The following is a 23,913-nucleotide window of genomic DNA, read 5'->3' on the forward strand; positions in this document are numbered from 1 at the left end:
TTCAGTTTCCAGGGTGCTACGATGCAGTTGCATATCTATATTGTGGTTTAATAGTGTTTTGTCATTCAGTTACTAGGTTGTTGTGGATGGTTGCCAGGGTGTTGCTATGCAGTTGCAAATGTATTTTGCGGGTTACATAGTGTGTTGTCTTTCAGTTTCCAGGTTGTTATGAATTTTTGCCAGGGTGCCACTATGCAGTTGCATATATATATTGTGGTTTAATAGTGTGTTGTCATTCAGTTGCTAGGGTGTTTTGGATGGTTGCCAGGGTGTTGCTATGCAGTTGCAAATGTATTTTGCGGGTTACATAGTGTGTTGTCATTCAGTTTCCAGGGTGTTATGAATTTTTGCCAGGGTCCCACTATGCAGTTGCATATCTATATTGTGGTTTAATAGTGTGTTAATAGTAACTCAGTTAGGGTGTTGTGGATGGTTGTCAGGGTGTTGTTGCTATGCAGTTGCATGTGTGTACTGAAGATCAGTTGTGTGTTGCCATTCAGTTTCTTGGGTGTTTTGGATGGTTGTCTGGGCGTTGCTATGCAGTTGCATATGTCTTGTGTGGGTTAATAGTGTATTGCCATGCAGTTTTTGGGGTGTTGGGGATTGTTGCCAGGGTGTTGCTATGCAGCTGCATGTGTGTTCTGTGGGTTTAGTGTGTTCCCATTCAGTTGCTATGGAGTTGTGGATTGTTGCTAGGGTGATGCTGTGCAGCTGCATGTGTGTTCTGCAGGTTTAGTGTGTTGCCATTCAGTTGCTAGGGTGTTGTGGATTGTTGCCAGGGTGTTGCTATGCAGCTGTGTGTGTGTTCTGCAGTGATCTTTACAATGGAACTGAATAAACAGACACAACAGACATAGACATAACAGTTGCATGTGGGTTCTGAGTGGTTAATACTGCGTTGCTATGCAGTTGCTAAGGTGTTCTGAGAGGATGCTTGTCCAAATGAAAAGGCTCATTAATATAGGTATCTCCTTCAATGCACAATGTGCTTAAAAGAGTTACAGTTTATCAATGATGTAAATACATGCTCAGCCTCATCACAGAGTATTTCAGTGCTTACATAAGAAAGCTGAGGTTGATGTGGTGTGTGTGAATGTGTGTGTATCTCTTTGTCTCTTCATGGCATCCGTCCAGCATGAGTCAACAAGAGTTGGCTGTGTTATCAAAGCTCCACATTGTTGTCTCAACACTCGCACAGAGGACGCTGATGACCATATTCAGGAGCTTTATGCATGACTGCCATCTAGTGTGTGTACTGTAGAGCTGTAGATTACATGAGTTTTGGCCTTGAACACTTTTCACATTTTATGCATTTTTATCTAAAGTGACTTGCATTGCATTCAAGGTGTACATTTGGTCAGTTCATGTATTCTCTGGGAGTCAAACTCATGATCTTGGTGCCATGCTCTACTGTTTCAGGAATGAACAAATACACTAGGAACCAAAAACAACAACCAAACACTGAGAGACTAATATCCTCAGTGAAGGCCAGGGGTCACATTTGAAGTTCATTTATTATTTAAGACAAGAGTTCCAAAGGCTTTAGAAAATGATTAAGAGGATTCAGCCTCGAAGTAAATTAGGACTCAGAAAAAACAATGGCGTTTGTTTTGTTTTTTTATGCAAAAGTGGTTTCAATACAATATCTATTCTCATTCATAAGCAACAATAAGTGAGTCATAAATCACTTCTCATCTGGTGGCTGTTGATTCCTCCTGAAAACTGTTCATGTTCTTAAACAATTCTTAGACAAAACGTAAAGGACGTCCTTGACCTTTCCCTTTAAGGTTGAGTCAGACAACATCTCTGAAACAGAACAATACATCCACACAGAGCAAACCTTTATTTAACCATATAGCAAAAGTAAATAAACTTGCTTTTAATCACTGTTTTGTGTGTGTGTGTGTGTATTTAAAATTGGACAAGTCTGATAGTATTTTACTGTAACCTGTTATTTAACAGTCGAGATAGATCGTCAATGCTAATCTACGAGCAGTGTTTAAACCCTATGTGCAGGCGGGGCATGTTGTCACACAGCGTTACAATGAGCCCCTATTAGATATCCTATTCTATACTTTTATGAATTCTATGGAGTAAACCATGAGAAAAAGGTGAATAAAGACTGAGAGTCAATGTTTAGAAATTGTTAATTATTACTATGTTTTGAATTGTGTTTTGCAATGTGTTTGTTGAAAAACTCAAAAAAGACTTTTTAATTATTAAAAAATGACATTATTTTATATGAAAAAAATTATAAATGTATTTTATTGTCACAAATATTTTGATTGGTTTTGTGTGTTTTTTATTAGATTAGATACCATATTAATCTGTCATATAGTCATGCTACATTATGGGGCATGTTGTCACATTTCACCTCCATTCTTTCAGGGTATATCAAGGAAAAAGTTGGCTATACACTGTATTCATAAAACAAAACCACATAATTGCATTAGACATGGGGGGGAAAAATGAATACTCTGGACCCCAAGTGAGTTTACACAACTGAGAAAGTCAAAAAGTGTTAAGTTGTGCCCCGCTCAAGTCAATCATATTTATTTATATAGCGCTTTTTTACAATACAGATCGTTTCAACGCAGCTTTACAGAGATAACAGGAAAATAATGCAAGAAAGTTTGGTTCAAGAAGAAAAACTACTTCCCTATAGGCATAAAACAGCACTAGACAAAAGGGCTGCGTCCAAAATCACAAACTCTTATTTGGAATTAGTAATTACTTCACGCCCGCTAAAACATAGCCTATATAGTATGAGAGGAGTGTGTGTAGTCTTATGTAATCTGGACATACTTGGATAATGTAATAGATCATCCGGGTACCTTTTCCAGTCATTTTTAGTAATATATTCAGACGGTGATATTAAAAAAACAAACAAATTTAATACACCTTTATATGGCAAGAGAAAACCTTGAACATACTTTTCCTCAATCATACTTTTTGCTTGATATACCCTGAAAGAATGGAGGTGAAATGTGACAACATGCCCCATAATGTAGCATGACCATATGACAGATTAATATGGTATCTATTAAAAAATATATAAGACCAACCAAAATATTTGTGACAATAAAATACATTTATATATTTTTTTTTTCATATAAAATAATGTCATTTTTTAATAATTAAAAAGTCATTTTTGAGTTTTTCAGTGGAAAATGCTTAATAATGAATTTTTCGCATGCTTATTAATGAAAAACATTTAGCGTGTTGAGTTCATATTCTCAGCTCCTCTGCTCGCCTATATTTATACTGAATTAGAAATATAATGTGAGTATTAGTAGCCTACATTAAGGTTTTTTTTTTTTTTTTTACGTTAAGCATTTTAGAACATCCAGCTGTTTTAGTGTAGGGCCTACTGGACCCAAAACTTTATTTACTAATTTATTAATCACAAAACAAGTGCATATTTACTCTCTTGAATCCTCCGGACTAAATGAATTAACACTGCTCTGGATATTCAGATTCTAAACAAACAGACATTGAGACAATAGATAATAGATTTAAGAATACGAGAAGAGGAGGGGATTGTTTCTTAAAAGGATTAAATTCTGATTAATTTACCGAAACAACCCATCATTGTATTGAACAATAGCGTGCCAGAGGATGTCTTTAAAACATGTTGGGGGATTTCACATTCATGCCGCACATTAAAGTGGGTTTCTGTTGCAGAAATGATAATGTCAATCTCACTGCAATGCATTGTTTACCTCTAACCTCAGACAAAGTGACGTTCACTGCATGCATGCCCAGAAAAGGAGATGTTGGCATCACCTGAAGCAAAAATGTGTGCATTAAAGACACATAATACACACTTTAAAGTGCTTCTTATAAGAATAAATCAATGTGAAGCGACTGAATAGCAGGCTAAACTGGAGATCTAAAGCAAATGAGCAAATAGTCGCTGTGGCTTTGAAGCTTGATTTTTCAGAAAGATCACCAACATGAAACTTGCATGAATAGCACTTCAAAAAGTCCTTTTTGGGGTTAGTGGTGAATAAAGCATCTGAACTAGGAAATGAAACTTTTATTCGCACTTTCATAGACACTTTATATCAGAAGTGAGCTTTGTTTTTAAAGAAATTATTTTTTTTATTCAAAACAACAACAAAACATTATTATTGCATGTCAAAACAACACCTTCACACATTAATGTCATGTAAAGGCAATTCTAAAAAATAATTCTAAACACGTTAGAAATGTATTGCTGACTGTGAACTGTGATGTAGGCTACTTAATTGTGGCGTTTTTCTTATTTTATTTAGCCTACTTGGCTACTCTTTTATCATTTAAATTCTGCTGGGTGGCTAAACACATTTTTCTGTCGTGTGACAAACTCAGAAAGAGACTTTAAGCAGAAGTGACAAACACGCACAATAGCCACAGACAGACAGCGCGTGTAATAGTCTGCGGGTTATGATGCAATTAGACGACAGTCAGACATTAAAAACCAAGAACAGTGAATAAATTTCCCCATGCAAGCAAACATAACTGAATAATGCAGCGAGGGGGCGGAGTCTGAGTCCCTGTGGCGTGACGTCACCACTTCCTGCTCGCGCAGGTATCTCGGTATCGGACACACCTGAAGCTCCGGATCTGCCGCAGTTTTACTCGGAATCAACGACACATTTCCACCGAAACTCTGGTTTAAACGACGCTTTTATATCTGGGGTTGAGGAATTGACCCGTGTTTGGAGGAGACGAACTCTTGTAGTGCTGTTAAATAGGTAAGAAGTTGATATGTTTAACATGTTTAACTGACGAGCACAGAAACCAAATATGTGCTGCGTTTTCCCTCAGGCGGCCTGTAATGTTTATGTTTTATTAAACCAGATATTTTCAACATTACTGTGGTGGTAAGTATTCGCCATTGTGTCATATAAGAATTGTACATGTTTTAAGTTATCGATAGGCTATAGTTTTCACTTTTTTAGGGGATAATGTTTAATTAATGGCGTGTTTAAAGTCTTTCTACACGACTTAGTCAGATGGTTATGAGAATTTATATTAATAATACGTTTTGTAATCTCAGATTGAAATGAAGTCGTATATGTTAAATGTGTGTAAATCTGGCCACAGTCAGTCATCTCAATGTCATAACAGTTGCCCTCTTTACCTAAATTCACCTTATATGTGTGTAAAGATACTGTTATTGTCCAGGGGAGAATGACTCCTTTTATATGGATTCTGTCTTATTCAGTAGTTGACTTAACATAGCCTAAATATATAAATAATACGTCTACAGTGTTGTAGTGAGTAGGAAAAAAAAAATAGTAATGTAACATAAAGGATATATTCGGAACTAGTATTTTGTACGTGAACACATTGATGGGTTTGCTTGTTCTAGGATGATCATTTTTGATGGTCTGTGGAAATTTAAAAGCTTGAAACCCCCATAATATATATTTTATTCTTTATTGGAGAAAAACTCGTCGATTCTTTATGGATTTCGTCATTCTAATATATATATATATATATATAATTTGGAATTGTTAATGTTGAAAGTTTTCTTTTTCAGAATAATCTTTAATAATTAATAAAATTAATTTTATTTGAGGTTTGATGTATATATATAATTTGGAATTGTTAATGTTGAAAGTTTTCTTTTTCAGAATAATCTTTAATAATTAATAAAATGAATTTTTATTGGAGGTTTGATCTTTTAATTTGGAGAATGATTCTTGATTAAGTATGCTGTCATTTTACTAGCTATATATTAATAGTATTCGTGTTAATGTTTAAAGTGTTCTCTTTCTAATTAGATTTGATTCAAATCCTTTATAAAGGCATGACTCTTAATTTAATCTTTATGGATTTAGTCATTCAACTAGTTATAGATATTTTGGAAGTTTTAACATTTAAAGTTTTCTCTTTCTGATCAGATTTGTTTCTTCTTTTTTTAGGATGACTCCGGCTCGGCTCTGGTCCTTCTGGACCGCGGTGGTTCTTCACATCTTTCTCCATGTGTCTCCATCAGAGGCTCAGGATGATGGGAAACCCTGTATGGAGAGATTCAGTAATGGCAAAGAGGATTTCGTGTTGAACACGGATGAATCTGTGAAGGAAGGAGCCACGTTCCTCGGCTCTCCTCAGGTGACTCGGACTGAAGACTGTGTTCGGGCTTGCTGTAATTATCCAAACTGCAATCTGGCTCTGATGGAGTACGGACAAGACCCCAAAAGCGTCACCTCGTGCTTCATCTTCAACTGTCTGTACAAACAGACCAAAGTCTGTCGCTTCGTGAGGAAGAAGGGCTTCAGCAACTACCTTCTGAAGTCTGTTTTTAAAGATTACCTCGAGCAGAAGGTTTCAGGTAAGAGGAAATCGTCTTACAAGTGTGTGGAGATATTAATAATAACTTTATTTTTGAAAGCAGCTTCTCAAGGTGCTTTACATAATAGAACAAAAAACAACAAAAAGTAAAACCTAACCTAATGAGAGATATTAAGACGACTTTATTAAAATTCTGGATTCTTGTATATAGTTAACGCATGTTTTTTAAATTTATTTTTTAAAGATTACATTGAGCAACAGGTGCCAGGTAAGAAAAATCACGTTAGACGTGTCTAGAAATCTCTTGTAGATATCTAGTTTGTTTTGTTTTTTACAGTTCAGTAAATTCAGGATTTCTGTATGTAGTGTTTTTGGTCAAGAATGTTTTAAAACGTATCCCTTGAGTTGAAATACTAACACTCATGCATGTCCAGACCTGCTGAGATCCTCAGAAGTGTGTCATTATTGCATCTTTCAGCCGGTTGTGATAACCAGGGGCGTAGGAATAATTCGATGACAGTCTCTCACATTGAGGACCGAAATTAAGTGCAGTTTTCTGTGTTGACTGGCGGCTCATACTAAAAATGACTCATTAATTAGCCAATAGCGTTTAGTGTACATCACAGCTGATTTGCCAAACAGAAGAGTACAAGATCAATAGTTTGGCTGTTTTTCTGGGAGAGAAAGACCGTAAACTAAATCTTATATCACGATATGAATAATTTTATTTCATGATAACGATATATCCGATGATAAACTTATTTAGTGCTTATTTAGAAGTAGTCACTGAAGCACCAACAGACTTTTTTCGGGGATCTTCGAAGGACTGAGGAGATTGGAGTTTAAGTTTAACATCTAAAAAATTTTTTTTTATATGTAATGATGCTTTTTTTTTTTTTTTTTTTTTTTGATTGATGTCTATAAATATTGATTGATGTACAGTATGTAAATTGTTTCTTAACTGCTATGATTATGTAAAGCACATTGGGCTACCTGTGTATGAAATGGGCTATATCAATAAACCTGAACCTAAATTAATTTAAAATAAGTGCATGAGCGTGTGCTTGCGACTGATTCTGCGAGAGTGAGGGCGGGGCGTCCCAAGATCCAAGATGTCAGCACCATATCGGGACACTCACGGCTTCACTTCTGACCAATGAGGGGCAGAAGTGTCCATTTTTTTTTATAGTCTATGGTCTTGATGATCTGAATGCAAAAACCTGATGATAATGATTGCGGTTGTGTTCCTGCGCTCCTGGTTCAACCGTATAGAATCACATCTTTTTAGTATCAATATCTTTTAGTCTCAAACTTTAATTTCCTCTGCATGTCTGAGACTTAAAACACACTTTATTAGTTCTCTATCGGCTGATCTTCATTTTACAAGATCAAGCTTGCCTTCATTCTATCATTCTTGGCATCTTATGCACTTCCCATGATTGTTGCTTCATGTTTCATTTTGATTTCTTGCAGACGTGGAGGACAAACCTCCGGTTGCAGTTTGCGGGCAGGACCGAGTCGTTCAGCCGCAAGAAGAAGTGACGTTGAACGGCATTGAGAGCAAAGACGATAATGAGATCGTGAAGTATGAGTGGTCGCAGGTGTCTGGAGACCCGTCGGCTGTTATGAAGGTTATTTATTGAGTTCATTATTGGAATAATATTTTTTTAGACAGCTAAAAAATCTGGCAATGTATTTGTTTTTTAAATATATATTAAATTCATGTACTCTTATTTTTTTTTTTTTTGTCAGAAAGGGCATTTTAAGGATGATGTGACCGTCTCCAATCTTTCTCCCGGGATGTATAAGTTCAGACTCACGGTCACAGATGACGCTGAACAGACGGGCTCGTGCGAGGTCTCGGTTTTGGTGCTGACCCCAGAACAGTCACTCCGTGAGTAACTTGTGTTTACCTCATGTACTTTTTAACTGCAGGTGGAATTTTTATGCTGAATATATCAACATAGATAATATACAAGTTGTCGAGCATGTACATTATATACACAAAATAATTAATTTCTGGAAAAACATCAATTAAAAGGTCTGTATGGAAGCTTGTTTCCGCAAGGGAAATAAAAAACGCATTTGTGTCTTCTCACAGTTTAGACTATATCTTACGATTCTCTGAAATGTGAGATATAAACTTGTAATTGTGACCTATAAGGTCTGAATTGGGAGTTATAAACTTGTAATCGCAAAAAAAGTCAGATTTGTGTGATGTAACATCGCAATTGGGAGTTTTAAACTCCAAATTTGGAGAGATAAACGGATAATTGCAAGAAAAATGTCAAAATTAAGTTCTAAAGTCCAATTCTTGATATATAAACTAGGTATGCACCGATATGACAATTTTGGCCGATACCGATAACCGATAATTCTTTGTATTTGAAAGCCGATAACCGATATATTGGCCGATAAATCTAAATCCACATTTTTAGAAAATTTTTGAGAGCCTGATTATCAAAAAAAGTCTCCTCCTTAAAAGCCAAGATACAAACACAATTATGATGTTCTTATTTTAATGTTGTGTAGCCGATATGACAGACTTGCGCTGCACATTTTGCACTTTAACTGGATTTTAATTTTTAAAGTGATTTCAATCGTATTTCAAGCAATTTAAAAGCATCATGTTGAACAGTGCGCATCTAAAGTGCCTCAGCTGAAGGAAATAATACATTATTTATCGGCTTTTAGATATCGGCTAAATGTTCTTGTTGGGCCGATAACGATAACATTAAAAATGATCATATATCGGCCGATACCGATAATGTGGCCGATATATCGTGCATCCCTAATATAATCTCGTAATTGTGATTAAAAAAGTAAGAATTGTGAGATATAACATTGCAATTGTGAGTTATAAAGTGTGAATTTATAGATTATCGCAAATGCAAGAAAAAAGTCAGAATTGTGAGATATAACAGTGAAATTGGTTTACATTATTCGAAATTTGAGATATAATCCTACGCTATCTCACGACCAATTCGTACGAGTGATTCAAAATTGGCTAATTCGTACTAATTCATACGACCTCACTCGTACGAATTCGTACGATTTGTCTAAACCCACGTGACGGTTATGTTTAGGGGCGGGGTCAGTGTAGGTCATACGTACAAATTCATACGAATTGGCTAATTCGTAAAATATGTACGATTTAGCTAAATCGTACGAGTGAGGTCCTACGAATTTTACGAGGTGGCTAATTCGTAACAATTCGTACGACCTCACTCGTACGAATTTGTACGATTTGTCTAAACCCACAGGACGGTTATGTTTAGGGGCGGGGTCAGTGTAGGTCATACGTACAAATTCATACGAATTGGCTAATTCGTAAAATATGTACGATTTAGCTAAATCGTACGAGTGAGGTCCTACGAATTTTACGAGGTGGCTAATTCGTAACAATTCGTACGACCTCACTCGTACGAATTCGTACGATTTGTCTAAACCCACAGGACGGTTATGTTTAGGGGCGGGGTCAGTGTAGGTCATACGTACAAATTCATACGAATTGGCTAATTCGTAAAATATGTACGATTTAGCTAAATCGTACGAGTGAGGTCCTACGAATTTTACGAGGTGGCTAATTCGTAACAATTCGTACGACCTCACTCGTACGAATTTGTACGATTTGTCTAAACCCACGTGACGGTTATGTTTAGGGGCGGGGTCAGTGTAGGTCATACGTACAAATTCATACGAATTGGCTAATTCGTAAAATATGTACGATTTAGCTAAATCGTACGAGTGAGGTCCTACGAATTTTACGAGGTGGCTAATTCGTAACAATTCGTATGACCTCACTCGTACGAATTAGTACGATTTTGCTAAATCGTACATATTTTACGAATTAGCCAATTCGTATGAATTCGTACGAATGACCTACCCCTGACCCCGCCCCTAAACATAACCGTCACGTGGGTTTAGAAAAATCTAAAGTGAGGCCACCTCGTAAAATTCGTACGAATTCCTGTGAGATCGGGTTGTATAATCTGGTAATTGTGAGTTAAAAAAGTTAGAATTGTGAGATATAAAGTTCTCAGAAATCTAGTTTTTTGAACATAACTGATAAAAAAAACTAGATAAACTCTTAATTTTAAAAAATTTGAACAGATATCCTGTTTAATATGTTGAGGATTCCTGCATATTGTATGAAGTGTGATGTTCTTCAGTCAATATTTATTTCCATATCTATCATCACTTTGCTATCATGTCCTCTGAAGAGTGCTTTTAAGTAATTCAGTCTGATCTGTGTTGACCTGTGATGGGTTCTGGTACGACAAGTTATGAAGTAACCTTAATTAGTTGCTGGAAAACGTGGATTAACCATTTACCAGGATTTGTCAAACTGTTTCTTTTCTCTGGTTTTCTCAAACAGTGCTTTCTTTTAATAGCAGCTCGACTAGGTTGAGTAATTTCCTCGTCAGATCAACAGATTTGATGATATACCCTGGCTCAGATTGGTAATCGATTGCCATTTCTAGCTTCAGTCGAAACAGGAAACCCCTTGAGCTGCGTGTGGACATTTTCTTGAGTGTTTCTGAAACTGGTTTGACAGGTTTTGTGGTGGGAGTTTCACAGAGAATGAACACATTCTCGTCATTGAGGGTTTGTGAAGCTGTCCTCACGAGATTTTGAACAAAAATGTAAATCTAAAACCATGAATTCAGATGATTATAGACAAATTAATTGTATTAGTTTGAATTCAGAACCGATATTTACATTATTCATGTTGCATTTGCACTATTTACAGTGTTTTCAAAGAGCAGGAAACGTGAATAAACTATGTAATGTGTAACAAATTTAAATCATAATTCATTAATTATTAAAGTGTTTTCCGTTCACAGTTATTGAATGTACCGGATTAAAGAGTTAAACGCATGTTTATGAGCAGTGAATCAACACTGGTACAGCACTTTCAGTTCTCTTTAAGCAGTCATATTTCACATAGTTGTGTTATGTGATGTGTTATGAACATGTGTTTTCACACACACACACACACACACACACACACACACACACACACACACACACACACGGTTATTTGATGATAGTTTAATTGCTGAAGGACCACATGACTAGCACTTTTATGATGGTGTGTTAGAAAAAACAACACAATAAAAATAAATGTATGGTGACTTTATATCTCATCATTCTGACTTTTTTTCTCTGAATTGTGAGTTTATATCTCGCAGTTTAGAATTTATAACTCAATTATAACTTTATATCTCAAAATTTGGACTTTAGAACTCACAATTGTGATGTATTATTTCACATTTCTGACATTTTTCTGGTAATTACACGTTTATATTGTAACATTCAGACTATATAACTCGCAATTGCAATATTATATTTCACAATTCTGTCTTTTTCCCAACAAGTTTTTATCTCAAAATTTTGTCTTTTTTCATAGAATTGCAGTTTTATATCTTTGCTGACTTCATCGCACGTCTGACTTCTCACAATTTTGAGTTTATATCTCATATTTCTTACTTTTTTCTCAGAAATGTGAGTTTATATTTCATATTTCTGGATTTTTTTCTCAGAAATGCGAGTTTATATCTCAGTTCTCACTTTTTCTCAGAACATGAGTTTATATTTCATAGTTTTGACTTTTTTTCTCTCATAGTTCTGACTTTTTTCTCAGAAATGTGAGTTTATATTTCATATTTCTGACTTTTTCTCAGAAATGCGAGTTTATATTTCATATTTCTGACTTTTTTTCCTCAGAAATGCGAGTTTATATCTCATAGTTCTGTCTTTTTTTCTCAGAATTTTTTGTTTATCTCATATTTCTGACTTTCTCAGAAATGCAAGTTTATATTTCATATTTCTGACTTTTTTCTCAGAAATGCGAGTTTATATTTCATATTTTTGACTTTTTTTCTCAGAAATGCGAGTTTATATTTCATATTTCTGACTTTTTTCCTCAGAAATGCGAGTTTATATCTCATAGTTCTGTCTTTTTTTCTCAGAATTTTTTGTTTATCTCATATTTCTGACTTTCTCAGAAATGCAAGTTTATATTTCATATTTCTGACTTTTTTCTCAGAAATGCGAGTTTATATTTCATATTTTTGACTTTTTTTCTCAGAAATGCGAGTTTATATTTCATATTTCTGACTTTTTTTCTCAGAAATGCGAGTTTATATTTCATATTTCTGACTTTTTCTCAGAAATGCGAGTTTATATCTCATAGTTCTGTCTTTTTTTTTCTCCGAATTTTTAGTTTTTCTCATATTTCTGACTTTTTCCTCAGAATTGTAAGTTTATGTCATATTTCTGACTTTTTCTCAGAAATGTGAGTTTATATTTTAGATTTCTGTCTTTTTTCTCAGAAATGCGAGTTTATATCTCATAGTTCTGTCTTTTTTTTCTCCGAATTTTTAGTTTTTCTCATATTTCTGACTTTTTCTCAGAAATGCGAGTTTATATTTTAGATTTCTGTCTTTTTTTCTCAGAAATGTAAGTTTATATCTCATAGTTCTGTCTTTTTTTCCTCAGAATTTTTTGTTTATCTCATATTTCTGACTTTTTCCTCAGAATTGTAAGTTTATGTCATATTTCAGACTTTTTTTTCTAAGAAATGTAGCTTTATATCTCATAGTTTTTACTTTTTATCGCAATTGCGGTTTCATATCTTGCAGTTAAGACTTTATAACTTATAAATGAAATTTATTTTAAAAGATAAGTGATGTGAATGTGAAGACCCATACTTGAAATTTGTTCTCTGCATTTAACCTCTCCAAGTTAGTACACACACACACGCACACACACTCACACCCCTACAACAGCAGTATCCTGGTTTCTAGGGAGTGATTGAGGGTTCGTGACAAGCGCACCTCAGCCATTTTCTACCGATATTGAGAATTAAACCCGCAACCTCCGGTTACCAGTTAGACTCCCACCATTATTGGGGGAACTGGGACAGTTGTGGCCTAATGCGGCCCAATTTAGTTGTGGCCTAATTTAGTGGCCTAAAAATCGGATTTGTAGTTCAAAGTTGTATATTGCATGCAGGTCAAATGGACTAAGTTATAATACTTTGGTGTTTTCTCTCAGGAACGACATGAGCAAGTAAATGAAAACAGAAATGTCTTTATTTGACATTGCAGGCCTTTAGAAGTGATTCAGCTTATTACTGTCTTTCTGTTCATACATGTATGTCACCAGCAAATCTTGAATAAATGAATGAATGGTTTTCCTCCGATCAGATCACTGTCTGGTGCCGAAGAAGGAGGGTCCGTGCCGAGGCTCGTTTCCACGCTGGCACTACAATGCCGCCACTGAGAAATGTGAGGAGTTCAAGTTCGGCGGCTGCAAACCGAACCGCAACAACTACCTGGCGCTCAACGAATGCGAGAACGCTTGTGAAAAAGTTTCAGGTATTGTTCTTTTTTTATTTAGTGGTCATTAATTACAACAGATAAAACTTTCATTTTCTCTGTGAAGAGTGGAGGCACACATGATAATAATACCATGCATACCTAAAAATTATAGTAAGTGCAAATTGCTAAATTATTTACTAATTAAAGTACAGGTGAAACTCGAAAAATTTGAAAATGGTGCAAAAGTTGATTTATTTCAGTAATTCAACTTAAAAGGTGAAACTAATATATTATATAGACTCATTACATGCAAACTGAGTTATTTCAAGCCTTTATTTGTTATAATGCTGATGATTATGGGTTAAATTTTTTGAATTTTGGGGTTTCATAAGCTGTAATGCATGATCATCAACATTATAACAAATAAATGCTTGAAATATCTCACTTTGCATGTAATGAGTCTATATAATATATTAGTTTCACCTTTTAAATTGAATCACTGAAATAAATCAACTTTTGCATGATATTGTAATTTTTCGATTTTCACCTGTATAAAGAAAATGATTGTTTTTGTGCATAAAATGTATACAAGTGTTATTTAAACACATTTTCAAATCAAATCCAACATATAATACTGTAACTATAGTTATGGTATACAAAAGTTTTTATCTTAACTTTTATAGGTTTATAATTTACTATAATGTACTTTTTTATTTTTTATTAAATATAAACATATATTACAAATATATATATATATATATATATATATATAGGACAAATTAGGACAGGTAATGGTTAATATAATTATATCCAGGTTTTTTTCCAGGCGGCTTTACACTATTAAACTGCATGAAAAATATGTGAAAACTAATGAAGCATCTGTGTCATCAATGGCTCATTTAAAAGTGCATTAATCATTTATTAATTTGCATGATCATCTCTTTGTTTCTAATGTTTGTTTTTAAAGTGTCTGCATTATTATTATTTTTTTTATAATGACATTTTTATTGTCAAATTTAATCACTTAAAAAAAATTTAAGTGTGGCTTTTTAAAAAATATCTTTATTTTACATAAAATATTTTCTTATTATTGCAGTTTCTTCTCCTCACCCATCTGGAAGATTAGGTCCGATCCAAAATGGTAATCTCACTGATTTTTTTCAATCCCAGTATACGATTTAATTGTTATTATAAATGTATAAAGCGAAATCCTCTCTTCTGAACTCTTGCACACACACACAGCTGAGCAGTGTGACGTGGCGTGTGGTCCAGAACACTTCTCCTGTTCTAATGGATGTTGCATCGAAAAAGATTTCGAGTGTGACCGAGAACAACAGTGCAGCGACGGTTCGGACGAGGCCGAATGCGACAAACGTGAGGATCACATTCATCATTATTATAAAAACAGATTATAGACTGAAAACAAAAGTTTTTTGTCTTGTTTTACAGTACAAATTATCTTAACATTCTTAAATCAAGATACATATAAGTTTGAGCACCTTTTAGACAAGGTTAACAGAGACCAATCGGAATGAAACTCGGTGGGCATGTTCGACTTAAGAATTTTTTTAAGAAATCGGCCACTGGTTGGCGCTAACGAGTTTTGCGGCTCTGTAAGCACGTGGTGTTGCACACACCCACACAATATGCATATCATTTGATAGATCTCATCGTGCTGAACAACTTTGCCTCTACAACCATTGCCGTCAAACAAATTGTTCATTTATTATGTTATGTTAAAATATGCTAAAAACCTACTTTTGGAAATTAGTCCTAGGTTGACTCTCTAGATCAATAATTATCAGAAAAAAGTTGAACTTATGCATTTGGTTCGCTATAACAGGGTCATTTACGAAATGTGCATGGCAAAATACACTTGGAAGCCTATAAATCCTAAATAAAAACTCAAGTAAAATCAAGTAAGCAACATTTTATGGAGATTGCACCATAGGTGGCGCTATAATTATTTAACGGCTTTGAAAAAAATATATTTCTGGAGAAGCCAAATTATTTCTAAAAAATATATCCGTATTAAGTGAGATTATGCTTAAAAAAATCTGCCAGTGGGGTCAGAAAAATATACTTAAAAAGTTTATTTTTCTGACACCATTGGCAGACATTTGTTCTTGTTTTAAACAAACTTAATTCTGATACATTTTTGTTCTTAATTCTGTCATTTGGCTTCTCCAGTAATTGTATCTTGATTTAAGAATGTTTAGGTATTTGTTTGTTTGGTATTTGTGCTGGAAAACAAGACAAAAATATTTAGGAAGAACATCATTTTATGTAATGTATATCACATTATAGCATGTTAGCTAAAGTAATAGTTCATTAAAAAAGGACATTCTGACATCATTTACAGGTACGATTTTATTTTGTTATTTCGCTGTAATCTGTCAAATCTGTTAAGTTTTTTAAACTAAGTAAATTAAGTAAGCGTCTGGGTATTTTTACTTTGGGAAAATTTTAATATATTGTACAATATATTATAATTTTTACTACACTACATTTCCTAAAACTTCGCTCCTCGTTATTTTGAACGGATGAAATGCGATTACATGGAAATTGTGTTTAATCGTTCAGCCCTAGTGACTGAATGCACTTTTTCTTCTCTTTATGTTCAGTGAACGATAAGTTCAGTCGATTGCTGAAAATTCCCGTGGACACATCCAAAGGTGATTTTATATTTAATTTCCTGTTGTGATGTTTGTAATCTTTTTAACATATTTAGTGATGGTAATTTTATCTTAAACTCATAACTGCATTTTAGTGCCTCCTTGACATGAAATAACACTCTTGCAGCTCATTGCGTGGAGCCGCCGGTAACGGGAAGATGTCGCGACAGCGCCACCCACTGGTACTACGATCCGTATAAGCGGAGATGTAACCGCTTTAACTACGGCGGGTGTGATGGGAATTTGAACCGCTTTAAGACGGAGGACGAGTGCATGAGCTTGTGCGGTTCAGTCACTGGTGAGTTTTACTGTATTATCATCACCATATAATCAGTATTTAAAGTCAACATGCACTGTTAAATAATACAATAATACAGTAATACAACACATTTCAAAGGCAGCACAAACAGCACAAACATTTAATTTTAAAAAAATTGTATTATTGAATTGCTCGTGAGTGCATATTATTGTAAAGAAAAACATGTTTGTCTTTATAATCTTTCATCAGAATATTCAGCTTTTGAATTATGAAATTGTTGTTTGCACATTTGATCTTGCACATTGATCTCGTTTTAGACAGTCAGTATAAGCCAGAACTCTTTCAAAGCAACTTAATATTTCCCAGACGTTCTTTTTATCCTTTTATAGCTTGTCACAAACAAATAAATAAAAAGACTGAGGTAGATTTTAAGCATTGGTAGTGTTTCCCATTGATGACCTAGACTCTGGTGTAACCACAGTTTCATAATGAACCGAAAGTATTTTAAAACCTCTCATAACAAATAAACGTCTCCAACGTTATAGAAGTAAAATAATGCCAAAAAGTAAATTATAAACCCATAAAAGTTAAGATAAAACCTTTTGAAATACTATACAAATTTGAATATCTAAAAAATACTATATATATATATATATATATATATATATATATATATATATATATAGTAAAATAAATAATAAATTTTATATATATATATATATATATATATATATATATATATATATAATTTATTTATAATATATTATATTAAAAAACTGCATTTTAATACATTGTATTTTGGTTGAATATTTCAAAATTCAAATCATTTTTTTCAAATCATCAAATTCACATTTTCTTCAATAATTCATTTTCTCTTTTCATATTTCACTTCCAAAATATTCAAACTGTTTAAAAAACAACCCAGAATATTCAACAGGCAACTTTTGGTCCATTTTATTTCGCTTCCACATTCAAATTCGACAGTAAATTCAACGTTGACATCCAGGAACGGCAGGAAAAGCAGTAGATTGCAGAGCATTTGCGGTTAGCCAACAGGGGGCGCACCCGCATGTTGCTTATGTAGACCAGACAACAGTTTGAGCAAGTCATTCATTCATAAAAACTCATTTACAGCAAATGAGCATGCAATAAGTTTTTGTGATAATTATCTGTATCTGTATATATATATATGCGGAAAAGATGATAAAGACACAAAAGCTGTGTTTGTTTCATTCAATAACTTCAGAGCTTTCTCTACCATGAACGGGATTATAATCGGTTTCTGACATTATGATTAATTACAAATAAAGGCTTGAAATATCTCACTTTGCATGTAATAAGTCTATATAATATATTAGTTTCACCTTTTAAGTTGAATTACTGAAATAAATGAACTTTTGCACCATATTCTAATTTTCGAGTTTGCCCTGTAATCACTTTAAGATGATTTCATCAATCCTGCTTATTTAAGTTCAGGTGCAAATCAGATCACTGACTTTTGATGATTTTAACTTTCAAATGCACCACATTTCCCTCACACAAATCCCGTGGGAAACACACACTGTTTTCTGTCTCTCCTGCAAAACATTATGCCATGTTTATATTATTATTTCAGAGTCAGACGCGTTTGCCGCACCTGGACAGTTCAAGAAGCAAGAAAGCAATAGCGATACAGGTAACGCCGCTTCATAATGTTCAGCATAAATGCATAACATTCATGCTTTTCTGTAAAAGATGAACATTGAGACTCATGTTGGTCTCAGATTATGTCCTGTTTAACTGTATAAAGTTGTATCTCTTGCACTAAAACCTTGATAATGCAAGTTTGCATTACATATCTACTAAAATATATGAAGAGTTCAGATGCAAAAGCCTCTAAATGCCATTTGAAATTTTCTTCTTTAATGAGGATTTTTATCAAACTTGTATATTTAAGTTCAGTGATTTCACTTAAATGGCAATGATAATTACCTATTAATTGTTATTTAAGTGAAATTACTGAACTTAAATATACACGTTTGATAAAAATCATCATTAAAGAAGAAAATTTCAAATTTTCTAAAGGCTTTTGCATCTGAACTCTTCATATGTATTATCTTTATGTGAAATAATATTTATGTTAGATTTTCTTGAGTGTAAAACATATTTTAAATAGAACGTCCTTTTTAAAATTATATTAGACAATGTTTTTATATTTAGAAAAGATATTAACGGACATTTTTACAAAAGTTAAAAAAATGTGGAATTTCTGGCAAATTTTAAATTGAAACTTTTTATGTAAATGTTATTATTACTGTTACTATTGGTGTATATTTGATTTGTTTTTTTTTTTATAAAAATTGTTAAATTATTGTAAATAACATATATAATATTGATTTTATAAACTAAAATACTGCCGTAAAGATAAATTATAAATAAATAAATAATAAACAGATATTTGTGGATTGTTTTGCATGCATTGACGCGTCTCTTCTCATCTGTTCGCAGCTGTCGTTGCGTTGGCAGTCATCCTGGGCTTTGCCATCGCTATCCTGCTGGTTGTCATTGCATGTTGCCTCATGAAGGGACGGAAGAAGCGTCAAAACAAACATCACCAAGTGGCTGTTAACGGCGGACACGTTCACACTTACGTGGACTCGGAGAAACTCGTCTACAACAGCACAACCAAACCCGTCTGAACTGTGTGACGCGACACATGAATCTGTATATTCATTATTATTTTATCTCTTTGGATTAAGCTGTGTGTTTGTTTTTTAGGAGAAATGCTGGTAAGGCGGTTTGGTTTGTTTGCATTTGGTTTGAAAACACTTTGATTACCAGCGACCTTTCAGAATAATATGAAATCGATTTATTTGTCTTATTTCTTGTCTTTTGCTATATATAATAGCTTGTTGGATTTCACTCAGGGGTGATTATGTTGCAATAGCATATACTAAAGCTAGTTTTAAATCCAAACCATGATCGCACAAAAGATATCAACAGTTTTGAGCCATTTACTTTTTAGTTTGCAATATGATTAGTATAGTTAGTTTGTTGTCTCACAGAAATGCTGCCTTTTGACGGTTTATTGTATACACCGCATTGCTGTTTAGAAATACGTTATATATTTTAATATCTTTGAGATCCAAGATATGGCTCTTTATTTGTTTTTTGTTTTTTTGTTTTGTTTTTTGTATCCATGATCCACATTTGTTTTTCTTTTAATGTTCTTTTTTTATTGTTTTTTTTAAAATAAGCTGACATGACCATTATGAAATACATTACCCCACAATCCAAATTTGTATATAGGTTTTTTAATGCTTTATCTATTCTATAGGAATGTCTAAACTGCTAATCTCACAAAATCTCAATAAAACTATGTACAGACTGAGTGTGTGGATGTGTATTTATTTCTCGTTTTTCTCATTCAAGTGTTAGAAACAGGAGGTTGTGATGTAATATGACCTGCAGGTGGCGCAATATACTCAAGATTAGTCTTGCAAATCATTTCTTATGGTTTAATTTTACAAGTTTAAGTTTTGTTCTAATTTATGGCTAATTCATTTTCAAAACAACAAACAAATAAAAGCGTAAGTTTTGGGGCGAAGAACATTTCCTTTCAGTTTTAAAAAAATATTTTGATTAAATCTTCATTACATTACACATTTAATTCTCAGGATGGCATTTTTGTTTGCAGAGCCTCTTATATCACACATGATATGTGCGAACCGTATCCCGCCACAGCAATCTCTAAATTAATATAAACAAACATTATAGAAGCCAATATAAGTTATTTTAAATAAATATAAATATTCAGTAGTGGCAGTCTGCTGTGATTGGTCCATCCTCATGCAGCGCTGAGAAAAGTAAAAGATACCACATCACTCATTAAACCTTTTCTTATTTGTAAAAGGTAAAAACGGCTTTGGTGGAATTTCAAATAAATTTTAATCGTTCATGCTCTCTTCGTGCTTTGTTTTGAGGAAAATATACGGCTGAAAAAATGTTTTACGTTTTTGTTAAGTTAGATTTAATTTTAGTTCCGTTTTATTTTATTGTCTTAATAATTGTTTAATTAAGTTGTATTTAGTAGAAATACCTAAAATACAAATCTATAGAAAGATTCTCCTTAAAGTCATCATCGAATATGATTGGTCAGTACTGACAGCGCTGAGAAAAGTAACACACATTATCAACGTATGTGATTGGTTCATTCTTCCAGCACTAATCATCCGTTAGTCATCGACAACGAATGTGATTGGTCCATCCCGATAGCGCTATGAAAAGTAACGGACCGTTGGGCGCTTCTGCTTGATGAGTAGACTGAACAATAATTCAGCTGAATATTAACACTGAAATTATTAATAGATACCGAGTTTAAGCAACAAGGTGAACATTTCAAAATGTTTTTCATTTATTTAGACTCATTCTAACCAACTTTCTGTCGCTAAGCCACGCCCACATCACATCATCATTCCTCTGTTTCTGCGGTTTTGAGTTCAGATGAACTGAAGCCAGTCAGTGTGCAGGGCTGCTCATGAAATGACCATATTGAGTATCTCAGACCTGCAGCCGGTGAAAATAATACATACACAAATGTCTGCGAAGTGCGAATGAACTGAAAACGTCTTTAATAAATAGGAATTCAGTCGGTAAGTGTTTTTTTCCTTCATTTAAAGGGTGTTTTATGGTGCGAGGACTAGCTAAAGCTGTTTATAATGTTTTTTTCCTAGTTTTTAGAGACCGTGTGAGGAGCTCTTTCTGTGTGTGTTTAGTGTTTTTGCTGTCCTCGTGTCTTGTTTCGGGGAAAATATGATGGAAGTTTGTAGACACGTGTTTTTATCAATGACATTTAACAAGTTAACATTACGTTTTAGTTTAAAAGTGATGCTCGTTTTTATAATTACTGCTAGTTTTAGTGAATGAGATCAAGATGGAGATATAACGTCAGGCTGAATGATAATCTAATGTAAACATCTTGATTAAATTAAGTATTTATTTTTTAACTTGTTTCACATAACGTTATTTGGTTCAGTATCAAGAATCAGTTTCTGTATGGTTGACGATTGGAGATGAAAATGTTGTTTTTAGTGTCTGGGTTTTTGTAAAACCCTTCTCTGTAACCTTTATCTTAAACCCCCATTATTCTGATCCATAGAGGCTTTTCATTTTCACTTAAAATGCTAGTTAATGTAATCAGTGTCACATTGAAGCTTACTGTTCACACAGAGTATGGCAACAACTTCCCAGAAAGATTAAGATGCCTGGTTTTAGATGGATTTTAAATTGCTTGTCTCTCATTATGCTATATTATCACCACACATTTTATTCAATCGTTTAATCTTCTAATCAGCAGTTTTACTTAAAAACTGAGGCATGAGCTCAGGCCAGTGAGCTACGATCAATCATATCCTAAAAGAAATATAAAAATTGTAATTGAAAGAGAACTATAGTGTAATGATTTACAAGCAATTTAAATGCAAGTTGTTTTGGGGTTTGTTTCATTACGCTCAAGGTTTTGCATTTAAAGTGTCTCTGATACAGAGAATATTTGTCTACGGTACCTGAACTTTCATCAGGTTTGGACTTACAGGGCTTTAACAAATGATGAGGTGTTGATTTAGTGAAATGTGTGCATCCTATATATGTTTTATATTGTGCTTGTGTTGGTCTTAGTTTGCTTATTTGTGGTTATGGATGCTTTAAAGTCTCACAATAGTGGAACATGTTGTGTTTCCCATGCCTGGATAAGTCATGGAAAGTTTTGAATAGAAGTTTTGTAGTAGATCTCTGCTGTTAAATCTGTCATATTGTGCTTTTGTAGAGTAAAACATGCACACAGATGGTGATGTCTGGTTTGCAACAGTGAATCAATAAGTCTGGTTTTTATCATTGAAAAACAAACCAGTTGGCCTCACCTGAGAGTTTATTTGGTGTGTCTCTACCATTTACTCTCATTGATCATTCATTCAGTTTCCCAGCACAGCAAAGCTCACACTGTTTTAGACGGGGTCAGGGTTTTACTTTGACCTTGTCTGGGTTAAAAGTCCCCAAGGGAACGGCGTTAGTGGGGTTATTTGTCCAAGTAGAAGTTTAACAGCTGAACGCTGAACGCTGAGATTTATGGATCTTCAAGAAGAAGCTCTTTGTCTTTCCATTGTGGCAGAGCTCCAAGCTTGAAATTCAATATATGCAATATATAAACCATATATTTTTAAGGCCCATCTGGTTCATTTCCATATATATGGGGGTTTCAATGTGGCTCAATTTGTTGAATTTTCCCATTTTCAATGGTCAAAAACGAAATGTGGGTCACTTTGCAGTTTGCACACACAGCTAATACTTATTGCATTTACACAGGAATGTCTGAAGAATAATGTTGAAACTAGAAATGTTACAGCATTGATATATCTCTGGGATTGAACCATTATAGGGCTTTAAAAACGAAGATCTAAATGAAAAGTTCATTAAGAATGATTTAGACGGATGTATTTTAATACTTTTTGTGTTACAGGCGTGCAAACTTTGGAAAAACAATATTTATGCGGCTTGCCAGTCAGAAACATCAGAACATTTGATGTTCATTTGATGTTTCTCTTTAAAAAAAAAAAAAAGCATCATCTGTGTATATATATAGTGTCCCACATCCCACATGTGCACAATTGACCAATTTACTCATGAAGCCATGTTGAGATCTCCATATCTCTGTGATTGAACTATCGAGGGCCTTTAAAATGAAGATGCCAAAAGAAAGGTTTGATAAGAACCAGAATCTAAAAGGATATTAAGATATATTTAATACTTCTGGAGTTACTGGCATGCAAACTTGAGGTTTAAAAACACAAGAAGTGCTTTTTCCCCATTTTTGAACGGTCACCGTTGGCATATAATGAAACAAAGATTGATAAAGTCAACAGATTTCATTAATAGACCAGCCAATCTCTGTGTAGAAATAAAATAATGATGCTGCCATCTTTATAAAGTCATTTTTACCCCCCTGTAAATTGGCTCCAAATCTCGGGTGAAAATTGTCATTTCCTCTTGACAAAACAGAAAATTACTCAGTAAATTATACATCTGTGACATTTCATATTTTGGCTTTCTTCCTTCATTTATGTATTCGTTTTGCCAGAAAATATTAAAATTAGAATACCATAGTTCTACCAGTACATTCAAATAAAACAAGGTATTATCATTGTACCATATCTGAGAAAAGATAGTCCTACTATGATTTGGTACTTTTCTGATGTATTTCAGATATGCTAATGGCCGTTTTTTTTCTCCCACACACACTGTAAATGGTCAGCCAATCACAGCACACTGGGCCACCAATCAGAGCAGAGCAGCTCTCAGAGAGGCGGAGCTTAGAGAGACTGAATCCTTGATT

General features: G+C 33.9%; 2 protein-coding genes across 5 annotated transcripts in view; both read left to right on the top strand.

Moving 5' to 3' along the window:
• Positions 1–4,404: 4,404 nt before the first annotated feature.
• Positions 4,405–19,914, top strand: spint1a (serine peptidase inhibitor, Kunitz type 1 a). The gene is made up of 11 exons (XM_039663002.2): positions 4,405–4,739; positions 5,916–6,325; positions 7,759–7,916; positions 8,038–8,179; positions 13,500–13,670; positions 14,710–14,754; positions 14,856–14,987; positions 16,238–16,288; positions 16,416–16,586; positions 18,163–18,222; positions 19,035–19,914. The coding sequence occupies exons 2-11, from the start codon at positions 5,917–5,919 to the stop codon at positions 19,223–19,225; spliced, it is 1,530 nt and encodes a 509-aa protein (XP_039518936.2). The 5' UTR covers positions 4,405–4,739; position 5,916; the 3' UTR covers positions 19,226–19,914.
• A 1,119-nt stretch (positions 19,915–21,033) lies between these two features.
• LOC120473265 (pleckstrin homology domain-containing family G member 3) overlaps positions 21,034–23,913 on the top strand; it is a 55,126-nt gene continuing 52,246 nt past the window's right edge. For all 4 annotated transcript variants that reach the window (XM_039662998.2, XM_039663001.2, XM_039662999.2 and 1 more), the window contains exon 1: positions 21,034–21,178. The gene's annotated coding sequence lies outside the window, so the exon portion shown is untranslated. The remainder of the gene's footprint in view (positions 21,179–23,913) is intronic.

This window comes from Pimephales promelas, chromosome 15 (genome assembly GCF_988280905.1).
Source record: "Pimephales promelas chromosome 15, fPimPro1.hap1.1, whole genome shotgun sequence".
NCBI classification, from domain to species: Eukaryota; Metazoa; Chordata; class Actinopteri; order Cypriniformes; family Leuciscidae; genus Pimephales; species Pimephales promelas.

What these genes read in the sequence shown, in the direction of transcription:
- spint1a (XM_039663002.2), top strand. Translation starts at nt 5,917, where the DNA reads ATGACTCCGGCTCGGCTCTGGTCCTTCTGGACCGCGGTGGTTCTTCAC. An exon ending in CCTCGAGCAGAAGGTTTCAG is followed by an intron (nt 6,326 to 7,758) that starts GTAAGAGGAAAT and finishes GATTTCTTGCAG; the next exon opens with ACGTGGAGGACAAACCTCCG. An exon ending in TCCCGTGGACACATCCAAAG is followed by an intron (nt 16,289 to 16,415) that starts GTGATTTTATAT and finishes ACACTCTTGCAG; the next exon opens with CTCATTGCGTGGAGCCGCCG.